At 44.0% G+C, this 23,205-nt stretch overlaps 2 protein-coding genes and 1 non-coding gene across 3 annotated transcripts; 1 reads left to right on the top strand and 2 right to left on the bottom strand.

Moving 5' to 3' along the window:
- Nucleotides 1-3,724: 3,724 nt before the first annotated feature.
- Nucleotides 3,725-13,083, bottom strand: fbxw10 (F-box and WD repeat domain containing 10). The gene is made up of 12 exons (XM_086139943.1): nt 12,571-13,083; nt 11,000-11,126; nt 8,183-8,313; nt 7,996-8,103; nt 7,797-7,903; nt 6,902-7,105; nt 6,694-6,815; nt 6,475-6,629; nt 6,249-6,391; nt 4,529-4,687; nt 4,164-4,426; nt 3,725-4,020 (listed from the first exon to the last, which is right to left on the bottom strand). The coding sequence occupies exons 1-12, from the start codon at nt 13,069-13,071 to the stop codon at nt 3,821-3,823; spliced, it is 2,220 nt and encodes a 739-aa protein (XP_085996069.1). The 5' UTR covers nt 13,072-13,083; the 3' UTR covers nt 3,725-3,820.
- Nucleotides 13,084-15,921: 2,838 nt separating this feature from the next.
- Nucleotides 15,922-15,992, bottom strand: trnag-ccc (transfer RNA glycine (anticodon CCC)). The gene has a single exon. It is a non-coding gene; the product is annotated as a tRNA-Gly (tRNA).
- A 457-nt stretch (nt 15,993-16,449) lies between these two features.
- On the top strand, nt 16,450-22,858 carry LOC147215335 (histone-lysine N-methyltransferase PRDM9-like). The gene is made up of 6 exons (XM_086140182.1): nt 16,450-16,921; nt 17,003-17,095; nt 18,127-18,413; nt 18,496-18,563; nt 19,214-19,404; nt 20,347-22,858. The coding sequence occupies exons 1-6, from the start codon at nt 16,831-16,833 to the stop codon at nt 22,428-22,430; spliced, it is 2,814 nt and encodes a 937-aa protein (XP_085996308.1). The 5' UTR covers nt 16,450-16,830; the 3' UTR covers nt 22,431-22,858.
- The last annotated feature ends 347 nt before the right edge of the window (nt 22,859-23,205 follow it).

The following is a 23,205-nucleotide window of genomic DNA, read 5'->3' on the forward strand; positions in this document are numbered from 1 at the left end:
TTCGCCGGGGCCTTTTGGACGACCCGCTGTTTCCAAGGATACGGAAATCACAAATATCTTCAAATCAAAATCTATCCACGACACGTTCAAATTGTTGATTTTCGTGACGTTACAATGACGGAAAATGTGTAACCTAAGCAGACCCTCGGGAAGCCTCGATGGAAAATAACTACTTAAATAGATAGAAAATAAATTAAAAAATAAAAAAAAACATGTAATAAATAAATACAAGTAAATACATAATTGAACAAAATTAAAAATAAAAATAAAAATCTAAATACAATAAATGAATAAATTAATTCTGCTTCGCTCAGAGTTAAATGGTGAGAAATTGTCCAAAGTACTTTCCACCAGAGTGAAATAACAGAAATACTAATCCGGTTTCGGGTCTAGTTTGCCCGCCGTGATCTCAGGATCTCGGGCTTCGATCCACCGATGGATCATGGGGCTGGACTTCTCCAGGCCCGTTGAAAGTTTCGAGTCTGGAGGAGCTTCAGATCCTCCGAAAGCGATGACGCCGGGGGTTGGCATCCCGATTGGGTCGTATTAGTCATGACGTTTCCTTCCTCTTCTCTGGGAAACCCTTCGCTGATGGCTCGGAGTTTTCGGTCGATAAACCCCGGATCTTATCACGCACGGACCTCGGGTCCTCGCAGATGTTCCCGACCGCCGTACTGAATCACCACTTTCCTCTTGTCTTTCCTTTCGCTTTGTGGCATCAAACCGGCAACGCCCATGGAACACTTTGGAAATCCGCGGATGTATTTTGACCATCTCCAAAACACCGCTCTAAAATTAAAACCCGGGTTTGTTCTGGTTCTTTTTTTTTTCTGTTTTCCCATGAGAACGGCGAGATTTTGCGTGCACGCGTTCGATTCCCTGCTCGTTAAATTCCGGTATCCGCACAGCTCCCGGGGGCAGGGGCCGCCGAAGCGTCTGAGCGGCATGCAAATATAGAATAATCCCATTCCGCGCCGACCCGGTCTGGAACGAGGGTTCGAGGTCTACCGACCCGCCGTTGACGCGGCGTGACAGAAATTGAGAAATTAATTTGACAAACGAAACCGTGATGCAAATACGCACCTTTGGAGATGGAGATCCCAGAGCGGCGAAGGTCAGGCGGGGTCACGGCCGGAACCGCAAATCCCTCTCGCTCTGAGAGGGTTAAGTGTCACTTCTTTCAAACCTCCTCCGCCTCCCCGGCCGACCCTCGGGCTCGCTGAGAGCGTTCCTCCGCGATTTCTCCCTTCGCTTTGATTTAACGCCGGTTAACCCCCCGCTGTGCGTCCGACCCCCGTACCTGCCGGAACAATGGGGGTTGCTGTGCCGCCGCGGCGCTGCTCAGCGCTGCTGCGTTGTCTTTCAGCTTTGGAGGAGGAAGGGTGGCGGGGAGGCGATACCGTCATCCTCACTTTTCACCCGAGCGGATCGAATTAACGACCTCCTGAGAGGGGAGATCCTCCTGAAAGTGGGACGTCTTGCCCCGCTCGGTCCTCCTCATAAAGCTTTTGTTATGCGCGGCGGCCCAGCTGTTCTGCTGCTGCCGCTGTCAAAGCACAACACCCGCCCCTGATCTTCCACCTCCTTGCTCTTAATGACGCCCCGGGGGGCCGGGAGGGAGGGGGTGACGGAAGGTTCCTGCAGACCAGACAAACTCCTTTCACTGGTGACGCGTTCCTTTCAGCGGTCACTCTGAAGGTCCGCCGCTACTCTCTGGTGGAAGTCATGAAACAAAAGGGAAGAATTGATTTAAAACATCACGGCGCGTTACAATCGTGGATATGCAATTAAAAGAAATGGTAAGAAACTTAAAAATAATAAACTGTATCTAATACTGTATTTCCGCACTATAAGGCGCACTGGATTATAAGGCGCACCTTTAATGAATGGCCAATTTTTAAAAAAAATTCATACATAGGGCGCATAGAATAGAAGCTACAGCTGTGGCTGGGGTTGCATTATGTCTCCACTTAATGGAGCTGTACTAAACTAAAAGCTAATAACTAAGAATCAAAAGAAAATGACTCCCAGGAAAATGTACTGTATTTTACGCACTATAAGGCGCACCGGATTATAGGGCGCACCTTCAATGAATGGCCTATTTTAAAAAAATTCATATATAAGGCACATCGCATGATGAGTCGCATAGAATAGAAGCCACAGTAGTGGCTGGGGTTGCGTTATGCATCCAGTAAATGGAGCTGCGCTGAAGGGAATGTCAACAAAACAGTCAGAGAAGTCAGTCAAACTTTATTAATAGAATACAAACCAACATTCTGACAACTCCGTTCACTCCCAAAACAAGTTAGTGCATTCACAAGTCGGTACCGTACGTACCGGTAGCTCTTACCGGTATTTGCGCCGCCTTTGTTGAAAACAATGTTTTTCCAGCTCCATTTGTCACAGTTTAAAACATTTCATAAAACAAAAGCACTGAGAAGGACCGCCTCTAAATTCATTGATTTTAAGTTCGCTAGCTAGCGCTGTTGCCTTCATTTGAATAGTGACCATGGTGACGCTTCTAGTTGCTGCTCTCTGTTCAACAACACACTGTTCAAGTTTGTCCTCCAACTGTAGCATCTCACTTCGTCTCCTCAGAAACTCTGTTTAGTCTTCTTTACTCGGCGCAGGTCATCTCGTCGCTTCCTCCACTTCCGCACCATTGATTCGTCAATGTTGAATTCTCTCGCCGCTGCTCTATTCCTGTGTTCTACAGTGTGACTGATCGCCTTGAGTTTAAACTCTGCATCGAAAGCGTGTCTCTTGAGAGGAGCCATTTTGAGGTCTAAACACACACACACACACACACACACACACACAAAATAAAACGAAAATGCACGCTTCACACAGTCATATAGCCCATCATGCACCGTGTGCTACTTCTTCTACGGGAGAAAATGGAGTCGGCAGCTGGCGGCTGCTTCCCTTAGTTGTGAGACCTCTTGCGACTCAATATTGATCCATACATAAGGCGCACTGGATTATAAGGCGCGCTTTTGGTTTTTGAGAAGATTTAAGGGTTTTTAGGTGCGGAAAATACGGTAATATACTAATTTCTGTATTTAACCCATCATGGATGAACCGTGGGCAGTTGGTTGCCGTCCATCTGCATCAGGGGAGCAGTTAAGGATTCAGTGTCTTGCTCAACAACACTTCAACACACAAGGAGGAGCCGGGAATCGAACCAGGAATGTTCGGTTCCTTGCGCCGCGCTGCCCCTTAAATTTTTAAAAATATTAAATATCCCTACAAACTCGCCACAGATTCCTTAAAGTAAATGACATATGGCCCTTTACAACATCGCAAACGAATGTTAATAGATATTTTTTATTCATATAATAATATACATATAAATGTAAAATAAATAACAAAATATATTTATCCTTGCATTATATTTATCTATTTTATATGTTTATGTTTTATTTTTATTATTCTATTATTTATTTATTTATTTTTCATCATTATTTATTTGTTTTTTATTATCTTTATTGTTACCTAGGTGTGCGATTAAGTCCAACTGGTGTGTCGCCATCAAGTGATACAGCACCGACCTCTAGAGGCGGATCTAAGTATCATCACTGTAAACTGAAAGCGTTGAAGCTCATGAACCTGCACTGGGTTCTCCTTTCCCTTTTGATGGGGAAGAAGCAGAAGACAGTTTTTCAGTGGATAAATTCTTTATTGACATCCGTGTAACATTTGCACGTTTTGTTTTCTTGGTCACTTTCACCCGCTTTCATTTTTGTCTTCATAGATCGCGGAGCGACGGAGGAAACACGAGGCGCATATTAAATGACGACTCCCCTTTCCGCCGTCTTGCTCAGCTGTCCTGAGGGGTCGACGACGGCGCCGCCGGCGAGCTCTGTCTCAAGGTCGGACTTGTCTTTCCGTCGTGAAGCTCGGCGGAGTCCTGCGGGTCGACGTTGGCCTCCGCGTCCCCCTCGTCCGGGAAATGCGACTGGCTGATGCCGCTGACCCCGAACATAGACGAATCACGTGACTTTTTTGCTGATTCGCCACCTGCGAGGAGGGAAAAGAAGAACAAATCAAGGTTTGACACATTATTGAGTTAAACACTATTGCGGCATTGTTCTGCAGTTCATTGTGTGACCACTAGGGGGCGCCAGTGAGCACCCGAACCAACGCTAACTGCTTTTGCTCACCTTGCGCTTGATATTTACTGGAGGTGGACTGGAAGGGGAGCTGGAAAAGCAGCTCCCCTCCCTCTAGCGTGTCTCTAGAGGGGGAAGCGTCGTCCTCAAGCTGACTCGCCTCGGAAATCTTCCGAAGCAGCGCCGCGTATCTCTCAGATACCAAGTCGTCCCGCAGGGCGACGTCAACGCAGCTTCCGTCGGAGTCGGCGTAATCCCAGAACACCTTGGCGAAGTGGAAGAGCTTCACGCCGGACGTAGCGTTGACTAATATCCTGGAGGAGGTCGGGGGTCAGAGAGGGTGAACGGCTGCCGCGAAAACAAACATCTTTATCCCGATGTATTGAAATCCACTGGCAGGAGTGGATACGACTCACTTGTTGTCATGGAAATGCAGCGACAGAATACGTCCCGTGTCGGGCTCCGCCCTGAAGTCTCTCAAGCAGTCGCCCGTGAGGAAATTAAAAATGCGTATCTTTCCATCCGCGCAGCCGGTGACGACTCGGAGGAAGGTGAGAGTCAGGGATTTCACCTCCCTGTAGGGACGCAGAGTTGAGCTATTAGATCCGCTATCTTTGTAATTAAGGTAAAACCTGACTGGCATATCAATAATTACTTTCGGGACACATAAGAAATACGATTACATTATTATCAATACCTTCCTAACAGGTAACCGGCTGGACGCCAGCCAGCTATATTTGCCAGGTTTGTGGCGTCGATGTTTTTAATTGATTGCGGTTTGTTTGAGATAAGATCACATTTAAAAAAAATCTGAATCAGAATTAAAAATCATAATCAAAAAAAAAATAATTAAACATTTTAAATTAAAGAAGAAAATCCTTCATGGACTGAAATGCTTTTGTCACAGACGCACAATAATAATTATAAATATAATTATAAATATAATGAAAATTAAAAAAGAAAATCCTTTATTGACTAAAATGCTTTTGTCACAGACGCACAACAATAAATATAAATATAAATATAAATATAAATATGATGAAAATTGAATAAGAAAATCCTTTGTTTTGAAATGCTTTTGTCACAGACACACAACAATAAATATAAATATAAATATAAATATAAATATAAATATAAATATAAATATAAATATAAATATAAATATATTATAAACATGATTTGCATCATCACCCTCCAGTGCAACACTCTAGGGACAACTATTCGCTATTTCCTTCACGCCAGGGGTGTCAAACTCAGTATAAATGTAACTAAATGTAACTAAATGTAACTAAATGTAATGTTAACTAAAAAAAATAACTCTGAAATTATTACTCCTTCAAATCCAAACTGTTGATATGAATTCCAATTTACTTGAAACAGCCTTCCATCTGCACCTACTTTACTTTTCCTGGAAATTTAGGGATCATTTGTAACGTGATCAGCATGAATGATGGGAAATGTAGTTTATGGTCAATGCACACATTTAACTTATTTATTTTAGGACAATCAGACCTTTTAAGACGTTCTCATGGGTCACATTTGGCCCGCGGGCTTTGAGTTTAACACATGCGATCTACACCATTAAATCATTGGAATTTATTATCTCTGAGTCTGAACAATCTCTATTTTTAACTATCTTTAATTTTGAAAAACGACCGTAACTCTCGTTTGCATCTCGGTCACTCGAGCTTGCGAAATGAGTAAAAAACAGACGTCAGATGGAAAGTTTCTTTTGGAAGAGGAAAAGATCTCGTGAAGAGGTAGAGGAAGAGCCTTCAACTTCCGAGAAAAAGAAGGATTTTAACAGACAATACCAGGAGTTCTGCTTGAAATATGGATTTTTCGTAACAGGTGATTCCCACAGACGGAGCCGCTCTGCATAAAATGCGGCAATGAGGCAATGAAGCTGCTAATAAAGTTGCATACGAGTACAAAGTGGATTCACGTTTATTATTGGAGTCGCAATATAAACAATCTAAACTGACAATATAAACAATATAAACTGATTTAAACAATTGACTCTCTTTCACGCGTCACATAGAGACGACCGATCGTTCGGGATCCGACTCATCGAGCTCATATTTCTGTTCATTTTCCACCCGAAACGATCAGAACGAAAATCGCCGGCGAACTCACTTGGGATGTGCGAAGGTCATGAGACAATCTTTGACGTCGCAGCTGATGCTCCACGCCATCACCTGACCGTTGGAGTCCCCGGACAGGAGGTGCCACTGGTCAAAGAACAGGCATTTGACCGATCCCCGGTGGGCCTCGATCACCTGGAGCACAGCGGAAGGTTCACAGAAAACAGAAGATTTGGTGGAAATTATTTAAAAAAAAAAAAGATGGCGAGATGTCTGACCCTGATGAGCGATGTTTGCTCCAAGTCCCAAATCTTGATCAGGCCCCGGTCGCAGCTGCTGTAGACCGTGGTGGAGTTGATCTTCACGCACTGGACGGGACTGTGGTGCTTGAAGTTGCATCCCTCGATGTGCCTCCCCGTCTGCAGACTCCACACTGACGCCGCCGGGTTTAACGTCGGCCCTCAAAGATTAAACGCTGACCCGCGGCGGCACCTCACCCTTGACTATGCAGTCCTTGGCGCCGGATACGAGCTTGTCGGCGTGCACGTCCAGGCAGTTGACGGTACGAGAGTGGCCGTACAGCACCATCACGCAGCGGTCGGTGCGCAAACTCCAACACCTGCGCCCGGGTCAGAAAGGTCACGCCCGAATATCCACCGACGCCGGAGCGGTTCCTTTTTTTTTTTTGAATCGTGACCGGCTCACCGGATACTGGCGTCGCAGCTGGCGGTGATGAGCAGGTCTCGCTCCTGGCACAGCAGGACGGCCCGGATGCTGCCCACGTGGCCCTTCATCACCGCCACGTTTTTCATCTCCCTCCCGATGTAGAGCAGACGCACCGAGCGGTCTTTGGAGCCCAACGCCAGGAAGGATCCCCCCTTGTAGTCCACCGCTCTGTGAGGATCTTCTCTGATGCACAAACATGCAATTCCAATCCAAACTTTTATTTAAACTTAAATTTGTTCAATTCACCGACTGGCGAAAAACATACACTGAGTGATGCCACCTAGTGGTAGAAAGGGGAATTGCAGGAGTCAGTTTCATGCTCATACAGGACTGTCTCAGAAAATTAGAATATTGTGATAAAGTTCTTCATCTTCTGTAATGCAATAAAAAAAACTAAAATTAATTTTTCATGATATTCAAATATTTTGATATATTAGAGATATTAGAGCCAGAATCAGCAATACTAAAATAATAAAATGCTTGCAATATTTCAGTTGATTTGTAATAAAATCCAGAATGTATGACATTTTTGTTTTTTTAATTGCATTACAGAAGATAAAGAACTTCATCATAATATTCTGATTTTCTGAGACAGTCCTGTATATGGATTTTAATTGAATCATTATTTAAGTTTCTTACATTTAAATGTTCATACTGCATATTTGTAATATTTAAAAAATGGATGACGGTAATAATAAATATAATTGGGCCTAAAACTCTGGAAAGAATCCTCAGGGGTGATAATTCCTGTGTTTTGATGTCAGAATAAATCAGAAATATTTGTTTATTTATCATTATTCCTGACTATTTTGTGTTTATATTGTGACTTATAAACAAACGTCGACATTCAGACGAGGATATTCGACGGGCTCACTTTCCAATCAGCACCGTGGCGAAGTAAGCGCCGCAGTAGACGTTCCTCTCCTCCATCTGCACCAGGACCGTCTTGATGTTCGCGTACGCCGATTGGAACGGCATCGCCTGCGCCGTCCAGACAAAAAGAGCCAGATTAAGAAGCGACTCATCCGGCGCGGAGACGGATTACAACCCCGGCCGCGCGGCGGTTTGTTGACCTTTCGGAAGCTAAAGTGAGCGGTTCCTTTCTCCTGATCCTTCACGGGTACCGGCACGTCCACCATGTTGGCAAAGGTGGGGCTGATCAGAGGAATGCCTTTGTATTGCTAAGAAGGGAAAGGGTTTGTTTTCTTTTACTGCTAATCGACGTGACTCGAAAGAAACCCCCGCGTCTGCCGCACCCACCTTCATCATGGCCTGGACCTGACCCTGGAAAATTCTGCGGAAGCGGATCTCCTCCAGGGTTTCCTCCGTCAGGTGCTTCCACTGTCCGCAGACCTTCAGGCAGCGTCTCAGGCTTCGGTCGTCAAGCAGACCTGGCAGGAGACAGCACCGCCTTTACATATAAAGTCTATTGCCGCTTAAACTGCACTCAAACATCTTATTGCACCGCCGCTGTTCTATGGCGATGTTCATATTCATATTTATAATGTTTATACTGTTTCTATCAGCACCTATCCAAATGCACTGCGGACAGTGAAGTAGGAATTTCACAGTACAGGGAAACTTGTTTGTGCATCGCACATGTGGCAATAAACGCTTTGAATCTTGAATCCGGACGTGAAACGGCCCGCTGGATTTTTCTTCAAATTAAAAAAAAATATATTTTTTTTTTTTTTTTCGGTTATGTAGTTGTTGCGCAATTGTAAAGTTTGCATTGGTTTCAGGGGGACATAGCGCCCCCTTGTGGTTGGATTGTTTGCAACGCTTCATGCCAGAACAGATTTGGCTATTTTTCGGCACATCCGGTCCGTTCTGCTTTTTTATACGGCCCGCCAAACTATTTTCACTCAATAATTTAACAAGTATATTCAATCAATATTGTATTGAGAAACTCCTTATTTTTTGCTTTTGTTTGTATGGATGATTACATACAAAATAATGTCATACATCTACATTTAAAATGATCATTTATGATTTTAAAGTTGAAATAAAATACCCAAAAAAGTCATTTGTTAAATTGCAATTCATATTTTGTTCAATTTACATGATACCAAGTTGGAGCATAAAAATTAAATAAGAAATGTGACCCGCCAGCCAAAATAATTGCCCATCCCTGCGCGAGAATGAGATTTTTAAAAAGAGCTTTTCCAGTTTACGGGTAAATTTGAATATTATATTTTGGAGGAAAATTCCTTTTCCTGAAATTTGATAATTAAAAACTTAATTTTTTTCTTTAATAAGACCAATAACGGTTCACCGATCCAAATCAGGAGAAAAATAATCCTCTGAGAAATGAACTCAAAAGCAAAAGATTCTGATAAACAAAACCAAATTATGCATTTATCGGGGCCACATTGGGTTCACCCCAGGAAAGGGACGCTGTTAATCCAGCCCTAGATTTGGGCGATTCGTTCCATTAGACCAGTGACATGCGGTGAGGTTCATGGCTGGTGAGGCGGGACACCTGCGTGCCTCACTTAGTGGCTCTTTGCAGCTGTTTTATGATCGCTCAGCACAAGAAACTAGAAACACGCATAAAAAAACTGGTTAAATTAAATGAAAAATGGCTTTACAGTGCAAATCACTGATAAATATAACCTTTATAATTCTTTTTCATTTTACATTTTTTCCTTTTCAACATTGGCAAGTGAGGCACGGCCTCTCCTGCCTCCCCTGACTGCACCTCACTGCATTAGACGTTGACTCCTGTGTTGTGACGACTGCGATTTTTAAACAAAGCTCCTGGACTTTCCTCCGCACAGACCAGCGGCCAACAGGTTGCCGGGCAGGCTTTTTGTTCCCCTTAGATCCAGGGTTTTACCCTTTGAATGGGATGGATTTAACAAGGGCCATTCTTCACGTTGAAGAAAACGTCAGCGCATACTTGACTTTGACCATGGAGACGGAGGACGCATTGCCACGCATTGGAACAACGTTCTGACCTTTATTAAAAGCAGAAATACTGCTACTACTAATACTACTACTAATGATTATAATACCGACTTTTTTCACATGCTTTATGCAATGATGTAGCTAATTTATGTTTTTTTGGGGGGTTCATGCCACCAAAACATTTAGCCTCGTCAGATCGGACCACTGAGGTTACCGTGAAATTCTTATATATAATGTGTAAATAAGAGGGTGAATTACTGTGTGTTTATATAAAATGTGTGAATAAGAGGATGAATGGTTGTATTTCTATATATATTGTGTGAATAAGAGGGTGAATTATTGTTTGTTTATATATAATGTATAAATAAGAATGTGAATGGTTGTATGTTTCAATATGTGAATCTGTGATGGATTGACGTCCGTCCAGGATGAATCCCACCTCTCGTTGAGTGACAGCTGGGAAAGGCTGCAGCACCCCAGGATACACAGAATAAGAAGTATGGATGAATAATTAATAATGATAAGATAACGATTGATTGAATGAATGAATGTTGGTCGAAATTTTTTCGATATAACAGAACTTGGATTTCTTCCCTGGAAGATGTTGAACCCTAACTCTCTCATACAGGAGGCTTAATCAGCTAAGAATGAGTGAACGAACCAATGGATGAATGAATGAATGAATGAATGAATCTCAAGCCGGTCCCGCTTTTTGCGGATGGGTGCTGCCACCAAAACCACTGAGTGAAGCCCACCTCAGAGATGGATGGATGGATGGATGGATGATTGATAGATAGATAGATAGATAGATAGATAGATAGATAGATAGATAGATAGATAGATAGATAGATAGATAGATAGATAGATAGATAGATAGATTGATGGATATAGATAGATAGATAGATAGATAGATAGATAGATAGATAGATAGATAGATAGATAGATAGATAGATAGATAGATAGATAGATAGATTGATGGATATAGATAGATAGATAGATAGATAGATAGATAGATAGATAGATAGATAGATAGATAGATAGATAGATAGATAGATAGATAGATAGATAGATAGATAGATAGATAGATAGATAGATAGATAGATAGATAGATAGATTGATAGATAGATAGATAGATAGATAGATAGATAGATAGATAGATCCTCGTACCCAATATCCTCTTGGACAGATTGACAGGCAGGCATCCGATGAAGTCCTGGTAGCGACTGACTCCGCACAGAGACTGGGGCGACCCCGGCACCACGCTGAGAGCCGGGTCTTCCGAGTCTTCCTCGCTGTCACGTTGATCAGACGAAATGCCGAAACCAGCAGCTGAGGGACCGACGCCGAAATTAAAGCTGAGATCAGACCGTTTGCGTAAGAACATTTTTTGTAGGATTTTTACAGTTAAAAATATTTATTAATATATTTCCATAAAATTGACCATTTTAGGTTTAGCGATATCATATAGCGATAACAAATAGCTTTAATAGAAAAGGGATTATTTATCTATAAATAAACAAAAATAGTTAATTCTGATAAATTATGGCTACATGGAAAATGGATCGTGGCAATATTTCTCTAAGAAAATATTTTACAGAAAAATAAAGTCACCAGGCATCTAACAGTGGTGAGGATCTATTTTTAAAATAGATTAAAACCACAACAAACTTTCCAGATTCCTTTAAATAAAAACCTTAAGAAATTATATTACTTGACCAAAAATCTGTTTTTTACGCATCAAGATTAGTTTTTATCTTCTCAGGTCAGTGAATAGCTTTAGAACAGGTGCAACTACATTTTTCGGCCATATTTAATGAAATATTTATGTGAGGTGTTTAACGTTGTCCATTTAACACAGATTATGGTTTACAATTGCATTTTCAGTCACAAGGTGTCAAAGGTCATTTTCAAAACTGAACTTTATCTAAACATATCCGAGGTTTCCTGTGTCACAGGAGTGACAAGCCAACCTGACTTTAATAAGCACTGAAGATAAGATAAGATAAGATAAGATAAGATAAGATAAGATAAGATAAGATAAGATAAGATAAGTTGTACTTTGTTGATTCCCAAAGGGGAAAATTCTTTTTGTCACAGCAGCGCAACAATTACAGTATCAAGAATATGGGAAGAATTATAAATAAAGAGACAATTAAAAGATGGCAAAAGACAACCACAAATAAATAGTGGACAACAACAAAGGATAAGAATAAACAATAGAATGAAAAAATAAATAAATAAATAGAATAAACAATAAAGAAAATATTATAAATAATATATAATGATAATAATAATAATAATAATAATAAATAAATAAAAAGGAAATAAAATAAAATAAATAAGAAGAAGAAGAAGAAGAAGAAGAAGAAGAAGAAGAAGAAGAAGAAGAAGAAGAATGATAATAATAATAATAAATAAGTAAAATAAAATGAAACATTAAAAAAATAAATAAACAAAATAAAAATATTTAGAGCATTCCCAGTCCTCTGCATGTCACTGCAAAGTGATACATTTCATCAGAGAAGTAGCAGCAAAATGCATGCTGTCTGCTGTCTATTTTTTTTTTTTTTTTTGGGCTTGCTATCTTCTGTCTTCTGCCTTTCAATTTAAATTTATTTTCAAAATGTTTCTTTTTTTTTTACATTATAACTGTTGCACTGCTGTGACAAATGAATTTCCAGTAAAGGGATCGATAAGTTAATCTTATGATAACTTTTTTTTTTTTTTTTGCATATCATTTTCCTCTCACCCTGGAAGTGCAGGAAGCCTCTGCGGATCCGAACCAGCAGCACGGCGGTCAGGTTGGCCACCACCCGCAGCAGCTCCACCTCGCAGCGCAGCAGGACCCTGCACAGGTAGTGCGACTTGATCCAATCCGGGCTGTCGCTGAACCAGTCCCACATCTCGTCCACGTCGACCCCGGGCGTCGGGGCCTCCACGGGGCCCCGGTGGCTCTTCGGCCGGTCTTGGGTCGCTCTCCTCCGGGACCGCGCGTACGTGAACAGCGTCCAGGCGGTGGCGCGCAACACGCTGTGGATGCCTTCCAGCAACTTGGCGTTTTTGCAGCGCAGCACCAAACCCACCACGAATTTCTTGGTGCGCTCGTCCGACGCGCTCCACGACGTCTGCACGGGGGCCCGCAGGCGTGAAGTGAACACGCACGACGGGCACATCCCGCACACGCTCACGCATCCGTCCGCCAGCTCGCATTCCGGCAGGTTGTATTTAAACGACCTCATCTCGATGTTTTGCGCCGCCGGCCGCAGTTTGACGCATGCGTCCCCGTTGCCAAGCAGCATGGTTGTTCTTTTTTTTTTCCCCCACCCAAACCACTAGTTTAACAAGTTGAACAACTAGTCGACCTGCGCCGCTCCATGGCTGCAAACACCGGCAAAGTTCAAACTACCGTGACGTCATACCGCAGCGGGGGAGGGGGTGAGAGTGATGTCATGCATTCCTGTGTGACGTCACATAGATGAGATGAAATGATGAGATGTACTTTAAGAAGCCAAGAAGGAGAGGAGGAAGCCCGGATAAATGCAGGAAGGGCATCCGGCGGAAAACTTTTGCCAAAACTAAACATGGGAGTCAACCAAAACAATACCATACTGGATCGCTCGAGGACCGGGTTAACGACCGCCATCGGTACTGATGACCTACAGGGTACCAGTGGAAATTGGGCTACTGTGGGTTGAAGAAAAAGAAGAAGAAGAAGAAGAAGAAGAAGAAGAAGAAGAAGAAGAAGAAGAAGAAGAAGAAGAAGAAGAAGAAGAGGAGGAGGAGGAGGAGGAGGAGGAGGGCCTGTTTGGAAGCAGAGAGAGAGGTGGAAAGGAAAGAGTCTGGGACAGAGAGTAGGGACTTTGAAAAAGGAAAAGGTAGAGAGTTGGTCTACATGATGCAGAGAAGGAAGGTGGATATACTCTTGTTTCCAGGAGACCAGGTGGAAAGGTAGTAAGGCTTAGCAGCAGGCTTTAAGTTGTACTATCATGGTACTGACAAGAAGAGAAATGGAGGAGGAGTTACCTTGAAGGAGGAGTTTGTTAGGAACGTCCAAGAGGTGAAAAGGATGTCAGAGAAGAAGAAGTAGAAAGAAGATGCTCAGTGTTGTCGGTGGTTATTCCCCGCGGTTGGGATGTAAATCTGAAGAGAAGAAGTTCTGGATTGAGTTAGATGAAGTGATGCAGAACATTCGCAGAGATGAGAGAGTGGTAATTGGTGCAGATTTCGATGGACATGTTGGTGAAGGCAATAGAGGGGATAAAGTGATGGGCAGATTTGGTATCCAGGATAGGAGCGCAGAGGGACAGATGGTGGGAGATTTTGCAAAAAGGATGCAATTGCTGTAGTGAACACCTTCTTCCAGAAAAAATAGGAACATAGGGTAACTTATAAGAGCGCAGGTAAGAGCACGCAGGTAGACTACATCATGTCTAGACGAGGTAACCTGAGAGAGATCAGTGACCGCAAAGTAGTTGCAGGTGAGACAACATAGGATGGTGGTTTGTAGGAAGATCTAGAGGACAAAGTGGTGGAAGCTGAAAAGGGAGGTGTTGTATGGTTTTCAGGGAGGAGTTGAGAAAGGGTCTGGGTGGTCAGGGAGAGCTTCCAGATGATTGGACAACAGCTAGTGATATCAGGGAGACAGGTAGTACAGTACTTGTGTGGTATCTGGAAGGAGACTTGGTGGTGGAATGAGGAAGTGCAGGAATATATACAGAGAAAGTGGTTAGCAAAGAAGTAGTGGGATACTGAGAGGACTGAAGAGAACAGACAGGAGGACAGGAAGTAGCAGAAGGCGAAAGTTGGAGGATTTCAGGTACTTTGGGTCAACAGTCCAGCGTAGGATTGTGTGGAAAAGAGGTGAAGAGACGGGTTCAAGCAGCAGCAGAAAGACATACAAGGACAAGGCAAGCTAAAAATACATATGAAAATAAATAAAATAAATAAACTCTGAAGTGTAAAAGCTTATCCTCACTAGCACCTGTTTGCTGCGCTGCTCTCTGTTATGTAGCAATCTGCTACAACATATTCTCTTCAATTGTATCTGGCTGCTGCTCATCTGGTTACACTATTTATACTTGTATATTCTGTAATGTATATTCCATATAATCTGCATAACTGTTCATATAATACCTCTATATTATCCCTTCTGTAAAGTTACTATGTAAGACATGAAAAAAACACACACAAAAAACATGCATTTATTATGTAAATACTGCATTTATCTGTAAATACAGCACAATCGGTTCATATGCACTTTTACTTTTTGCACCTCTGATTAGATGCTAATTGCATTTTGTTACTCTATCCTTACATGGTAATGACAATAGAGGTGAATCTAAATCTGCATACATTAAATGATCTGAGCTTCCTCAGGAAGATGTACGGCAGAAAACGAAGAGCACTCGCGTATAAGTGGTTCATCCATCCATGTTTTAAATTAGATTAGATTTAGATTCAACCTTATTGTCATCATACGTGTTATGAGCACGGTGCAACGAGTTAAGCATCTCACCAAACAGCAGATGCACACATGATTAAATGCTTGTTGAAAATGTCTTGTTGTGGCAGCTGGACTTGAATTTCTTCTGAGAAGCCTTCAAGTGAAGAAATTCAAGTCCAGTTGCCAGGAGAAGAAAATTTTGACAAGAATACACAATGATTCACCTGGATGCCTGGGAACCTCCACGGACATAATTAATTACATTTAATGTGGATTAAATGAGGTAAACTTTAGGCAGGAACTATGGAAATGTACAGATGAGAAGTAATGCAATTCAGATCTTGTGCAAAACACCCTTTTCCAACTGAATGAAAATTTAGTTTGGATTAATTCTCATTAATTTAATTAAGGAGTCAAAAAATGCAGCCACACTCTGAAGGTGAAAAATGATTTTGGCTAATGCATTTTAATTTTCAAATCTGACATTTATGATTAATATTTGATAATGACTTTACTGGGGTATATTTTTTTTTTTTTACAATCAGGAAATTAAAAAAAGAAAAATGTGTGTATTATCTCTGAAAGTCATCAACCGTGTGATATGAGAGGTTTTGCTTGAGTTTGATTTTAAGGGGAAAAAAAGAAGTGCGCCGCCCGGGAATCGAACCCGGGTCGCAAGAATGGGAATCTTGCATGATACCACTACACCAGCGGCGCCGTTGCTTTATCCAGGTATTTTAACAACAATATAGAAGGACTAAGATGGTGTGCATTTGATTGGACGAATGGTTATTTCATTTAAATTTTTGTTGTTCATTAAATCAGTTGTGACCATGATTGTGTTAAAAAATTGAAACACCCATAAAAACACTTTTCTCGATTTTGCATTAAATTCCCGCCTTGAGGGGAAACGGAAGTGTGGACTTCTATACTGAAAATCTGATGTATTTACTTCCGGGGAAGAGAGTCGACGCCGGATAAAGTCCGATAGTTTTGGTTCTTTCATTAAAATTTTTATTGTTCATTAAATCAGTTGTAACCTTAATTGTGTTAAAAAATTGAAACCCCCATAAAACACGTTTATTAATTTTAAATTAAATTCCCGCTTCGGGGGGAAACGGAAGTGCGGATTTTTATACTGAAAATCCGATGTATTTACTTCCGGGGTAGAGAGTCGACGCCGGATAAGGTCCTATAGTTTTGCTTTCAGAGATAATCCACCGGCGCACTATTGTAATACGATGCTGTGCGTGCCATTGACGTAAAAAATAATAAACTTAAACTTTTGGCGCTTTTGGAATTATTTAATGAATATTATAACACTGGGCTACCCCAGTTTAGTCTCTCACCCGCGCCTAGCTTAGATAACATCGCTATGTCATCGACCCGAGCGATGAAACCGAAAACAGTTGCGCTAAACATCGCTACGCACTCGTTATTCGCGCCAGGTCTCGCGATAACTAATTGAAATCCACTCGTCGGCGCTCCCTGGTAAGCGAGCTAACTTGCTAACGGTAGCGGTTTATGGTAACCACTCGCCGCAGAGAGCGCACTAATGTCAAGCAGGACCAGCACCGTGGAGTGGGTGGAGGAAGTCGTCATCATCGAGGACTGTTTACCGAGCGACCCGCACGACAGCCAAACAGGTAGCCCCTGGGATCTTTCTTACACACACACACACATACGTACAGACACGTTTCCTATAATAGTTGCCCTCTCCTGTCCAGGGATTCCCGTCCTGCAGCCGACGGAAACCCCCATTCAGAAGCTGCTGGACACCGTGGGCCGCGGTGGGAGTCCGGAGGCCGCGGGTGGCTTCTGTAAGCTATTTACACAAACAGCTTCCGTAACGATAAGCTCCCTTGTTGGAGCATTGCAGCTTTAAGATACCCCAGTCCTGAATGGGGGAACACACTAACATAAACCGCTTGTTGTCTATTATCTAGCTAGAGAAAGAAAGCTAAGCAGGCGTATAATGAAGTTATGGGAAAGCAGTGCAATTTAATGTCTTGAAAGAGTATTAGAGATGCAGCATTTGTTTAAGAAAGCTGGTAGAGAAGTAGGTCAGATGGAGCTGCATTGTGCATGAGGAGGTAAGATAGGACTAAGCTAACATAGGAGAAATTTGTTTGTCACAGCAGCAATAACGTCATCAATAAATAGAAGAAACAAGTGACAACAACAGCAAAGATAAAAATAGATAACAGAATTGGGGGGAAAAAAAACAAGGGACAACTGAGCATGTAGTGACACCACTAAGAATAAAATTAATTAGATAATGGAATTAGGAGATGACGTGTGAATGAGTGAGGTAGTGATAGCAGGTGGTCAGTTGTGTGCCAATATGGAAAAAGCATATCTCAGGGTGTAGAGAGGAACTGTGGTACTGTATGAGGAAGTCTGGAGTAGCAGAGAAGTACATAGGACTGGTGCAGGACAGGAGTGCTGTAGGTTTGACAGAGAAGTTTAAGGTGGAGGTGGATCACATCTGAGCCCCTTCTTGTTTGTGATGGGGATGTGGACAAAAATTCTACTTTTTCATCTAAAAATAGGTTTTGGTGGGGAAACAATGTGTGACGATCATTTGTTAACGCAGCTTTAAAAGGAAAAAGAAATCTGCGAGTATTTGTCTTTGAAAAATAGTAAGAATTTTTATTTCAAATGATAAGAAATTCCTTTTTTGAAATAAGCAGAGTTTTATTTGAGAATAAACTGGGACTCAAACTACTCAGAGAAACTCCCACTTAATTTGTTTGTGCCCTTACTGCACCCACTGAAGCGTCATTTTGACAATTGTGCTGTCAATGTTTTGCAGAGCTTCTAATATCTTCTGTTTTTCACCTTTTCCTAGATTGTGACGAGTGTCTTCATCTCTTCCAAGACCAGGACGATTCATCAGATCCAACCAAATTCAATGGCCCGTCTTTTATTCTTGACTTTCCCACGAGTCCAGGCGTCCCCCAGAGGGCCCTCCTCACCCTGCCCTACGGCCTGGTGGTCGGCAGGTCCAGCATCCCCCACGCGGGGGTCGGTGTCATAAATCACGGGCCGCTCCTGGTTCCCGGCATGCACTTTGGACCGTACGAGGGGGAAAAGACCACAATGGAGAACGCCGTCGCGAGTGTCTTCTCCTGGGAGGTGGGTTAAAAGGGGGTTAAGGGCGAGTGAGTCAACCAGCCAGTGGTTTTTGGTCACAAGTGGGTGCTCTCACTGTGTGCAGATCTGCAAAGGGAAAGGCGAGTACGAATACATCGACGCTGCCAGAGAGACGCTCGCGAATTGGATGAGGTAATTCCGTATTGCCCACATCGGCAACTCTCCTGGTGCCGCCCGGTGGCAGGGATTTCATTAAATTTGATGGCATTTTTTACAAAAAAGTTTTCATTACCTACAGGGTTGCGGTAGAATGTGCACATGTTGTCTTTTCTGATCACTTTGAGCCTTCCTCACAAATTCAAACTCTTAAAGTTACAGGTTTATTTTCAATTAAACTACTAGAAGCAGGACATGCCAAAATACACAGATTTAGTTTTTTGGTTTCATTGAGATTCATGGAATTTACATGCAAACATTTTGAAACGTTTAAAATCTGACTATGAAATGGTGGTGAAAATTGTCCTGCATTGTAAAAGCTGTCTTAACTAACACCGCTTTTTGTGGATGAACGACTGGCCTTTAGAAAAGTCCATCACCATTGGAGATCTTTTCTTGTCAATTTACAGGCTAGTTCTCTCCTTTGGCAATTTCTGGCAGGTTTTTGGATAAATTGTAATAAAACAACCATATTGAATAGGGTCCTTCTGAATATCTCGAATTGCTCATCTTAAAGCAAAGTGTCCTCGTAGCCTCCACACTGAAAATACCAGCCTTTCATTCTCAAAGTTAAAGTTAAAATACAACACCCAGTCACGCCCCAGTCTCTTCTCTCTGTCTCACAGGTACGTCAACTGCGCCCGCGGCCGAGATGAGGCCAACCTGCTGGCCGTCCAGTACAAGGGCAGCATCCTTTTCCACTGCTGCCGCCCCGTCCACCCAGACGACGAGCTGCTGGTTTGGCCCGGCAGCAAACTCCTGGAGCAGTTCAGCCAGACCTGGACCCAGATGTGGCTGTTGAAGCTAAAGGCAGCGGGTCAGTAAATCAGCAAGGGGAGACAAATACTTTGAATAAATTATATACAGTGGCACCTTGACTTACGAGCGCATCACCGTGCATGTTTTCCGAGATACGGGTCGGTGCTCAGTTGATATTTTTTGCTTTGTGATTCGAGCCGAAATCTGAGTTAGGAGCGAGCGGGATGAGCGCTTGACACCGACGTGGCCTCCGCAGTCCATGAAGTGGCATTTAAAACAGTCACATGTGCTGCCCGCCACCAGGTAGCCCAGAGAAAATCATGGAAAAACATGAGCGAAGTGTGTGTGTTGTCAACTTGCCCATGAAGAGATGGAAAAGTTGCTGTTGATGAGATACTGAGAACCGAGAGCATCTCCTGTGGGAAGGTACACATATTACTGGGATTTGATTCGACAGACGACAGGGACGTCAACAGACCAGGCAAAAGAAGAGTCATTCAAAGCCAGTCGGGGCCAGTTTGATCATTTTAAAAAGAGGACCGGCATTCACTTCGTCCTCAAACAAAGTTTGGTGATAGCAAAGTGTGCAAGTTACATTTAGCAACAAATTGTAGCATTAAGTGGGTAGCGAGTAAGTTAAGTGATAGAGGACCAAATGATAAACGCCCCCAATGCCCTCTGCTGGCATCTTTGTCCAATCTATGTGGTAAATTCACATAATAAAACCAGTTTATTTCTTCAGATTCTCATTAATAATTATTATTGTTAGTATTATTGTTCTTATATTACTGTTTTATGTTTTTTGTGTCTTTATTTCTATCCAGCTCAGCTCAAGTATGTTTACAATATAGTTATTGTCCACTGATCTTCTGTTTGCCACACTCTCTGAATACCTCGAATTGCTCGGATTTTACTTCTCCACCTCCTTGGATTTCTAAAATGTTCCCCTAAATCTGCCTGTAACCTGGCTCTTTTCTGTCTCCTCCCCTCTATGTTCCAGAGAGTGTTTCCCCCGTGGTGTCTCAGGTCTTCATGTGCTCCCACTGCCCACTGTCCTTCACAACCAATGCCTTCTTGCAGCGGCACACAGAAAACCGCCACTTGGAGCCTCTAGACGGCAATCTGACGCCAACCGTGGAGGCAGCCGAGCTGGAAAACCCCGCCTCCGAGCTGGAAAACCCCGCCTCCGAGCTGGAAAACCCCACCTCCGAGCCAGACCCAAGTGTCTCCACGGCATCCTTGGTGGTCCTGTCTGTCGACACCGTGCAGTCCAAAACGTGTACTGACTGCGGGAAGATTTTCAAGCAGACGCCGCACCTGAAGAGGCACAAGCTCTGCGTGCACTCAAACAAGCGGCCCTACTGCTGCCAGCAGTGCCGGCGGAGCTTCAGCCAGGCGTCCGGCTTGACCCGACATCAACGGATCCACCGCAAACAAACGGTCATAAGGAAGGCGGTCTCGGTGCCCACCCGGGAAAGCATCACCAGGGAGCAGAGCAACGGCTCGGAGCTCACCGTCGGCGCAGATCCATCACGGGCCGAGGAGCCGATCGCAGGGGAGACCGGATTCGAAGCCGTGGACGAAGCGGACAAAGAGACGACGGGGGAAGCGGAGGCGGCTCAGCAGGCGGAGCAGCAGCCAAACACGTGTTCCGAGTGTGAAAAAAGGTTCATTAACGAAGCTTCCCTCAAGAAGCACAAGGAGCTGGTGCACGACAAGCTGCGGCCGTACGTCTGCACGGTGTGCCAGAAGTGCTTCGGGCAGTTCCACGACCTGACCAGGCACCTGCGCCGCCACCGAAAGCAAAGCGAGGAGGGCCTCGTTCAGCCCTTCAGCTGCGCCAAGTGTTCGCTGGCGTTTTCCTCAGTCGACGCGCTCCAACAGCACATAAGCGGGAGTCACTTGGGGGACACTCATCAGGAGGGCGAGGAAGAAGATCCGGCGGCTGTTAGCGATGATCCCGACTACATCCAGCCTCCCTCGGCGGCCGAGACAGTGCAGAAACACCAGAGACCTCAGCGGCGCGGGGCGAGGTCAAAAATCTACGCCGTGACGAAGCTCATCGCCCCGAAACGAAGGACGAACACCTCCAAGAAGCTGCTCGCCGGCGCTGCCGACACGGAGGACTGCAGCGACGCAGAGGCGCCCGCCGTCAGAAACGGCAAGTTAAAGCACAAGTGGTTCAGCTGCAACCGCTGTAAGAAAACGTACGGGACCTCGGACGATCTCAAAGCCCACGCCTGCGCCCTGGGCCAGCACGCGTGCGGCCAGTGCGGCGCCACGTTCAAGAAATCCGGCTTCCTGAGGAGACATGAGCGGACGATGCACGTCAACGCCAAGTCGTTCTGCTGCGAGAGCTGCGGGAAGGTGTTCTCCACGTCCGGCAAGCTCAAGCAGCACCAGAAGCTCAACACCTGCAAGAAGTACCACTGCACGTCCGAGCTCTTCTCCTGCTCCTTCTGCCAGTTCTCCTTCACCATGAAGAGCTACCTGGTGAAGCACATCAGGAGGCACCACCCTGTCGAGTACCTGTCACTGCCTAAGTTGGACACCCCGGGGGAGCTGCCGGAGCCGGAAGAGAAGGAGTACGCCTGCCCTCACTGCGGGAAGGACTTCGCGGGCGCCAAAGCGTTTAAATCCCACGAGTGCTTCCAGCAGGTGAAGGTGCTGTACGTGTGCACCCAATGTGGGAAGGGCTTCGCCAACCACTACGGCCTGAAGCAGCACCAACGCACGCACACGGGCGAGAGGCCGTACAGCTGCCCGCACTGCAGCAAGAGCTTCTCGCACAGCGGCCAGCTCAACGTGCACCTCAGGACTCACACGGGGGAGAAGCCCTACCTGTGCACGCACTGCGGCGAGAGCTTCCGGCAGTCGGGCGACCTGAAACGACACGAGCGGAAGCACACCGGCGTGCGGCCCTACAGCTGCCCTGAGTGCTGCAAGAGTTTCAGTCGCCCGCAGAGCCTGAAGGCCCACCAGATGCTCCACCGGGGACAGAGGATGTTCAAGTGCACCCAATGCGGGAAGAGCTTTTCCCGGAACTATCACCTCAGGAGACACCATCAGAAGATGCACCTGTAGTCCCATCGCAGGCTTCGGAAACCGGTGGAAAGGGTCGCGAGTGCACACTCGGCCGCGGTCAGGATGTCGAACCTGGACTATTTAAATCCTTATATTTTGCACTTGAATTTAGTCGAAAGAATGAGGAAGATAAAAAGGGTATGAATTAAAAAATATTTTTTTCCTCTATCATGTGCTTATAGCCCGATTCCACGATCACGAATGTGTTCTTTAACTTGCAGATTATTATTTTTAATGTCTAAATATATCATTTCTTGCATTTGACACACAAGGTGCTGGTCCTTGTGTTTACAATCAAAAAGCCCCCTTTTTGCTGGTTATTTAACCCATGAACAGAAAAAGAGTTAAAGCAGGTATGAAGGAAGACAAAAAGTGCTTTTTTTTGCAGGTCACTTTCTCATTTTGAAATAAAAACAACTTTAGCATCACTGTTGACCATTTATTCCACAAAACATACAATGCAAAGCGTGTGCACTGTACAAGCCTTGATATTAAGAAAATACTCATAACCATGCCTTTTTTTCAATTCCTTAGTTTGGCTTTCGCCTTCATCCAGCTATACTTTTTTTTTTCCCTAACATGACACAGTAAATTTTTTTATAATGTTAAACGTTGCTTTTGTCCGTTGCTTGTTTTTTTTCCTTTTCATATGACTTTAGTTAGCTTACGTTTCCACTTTGACCGTATTATAAATATTAAGTTAAAACACGCGGGTTTTTCGCCTGAACTGTACAAACCGGACCAACCGAGTGGCTGGGGGCGGGGTCGACCTGGC

The sequence above is a fragment of the Fistularia commersonii genome, chromosome 32, assembly GCF_037954325.1.
Source record: "Fistularia commersonii isolate RoL2024-O1a breed Wild chromosome 32, RoL_Fcom_v1.0, whole genome shotgun sequence".
NCBI classification, from domain to species: Eukaryota; Metazoa; Chordata; class Actinopteri; order Syngnathiformes; family Fistulariidae; genus Fistularia; species Fistularia commersonii.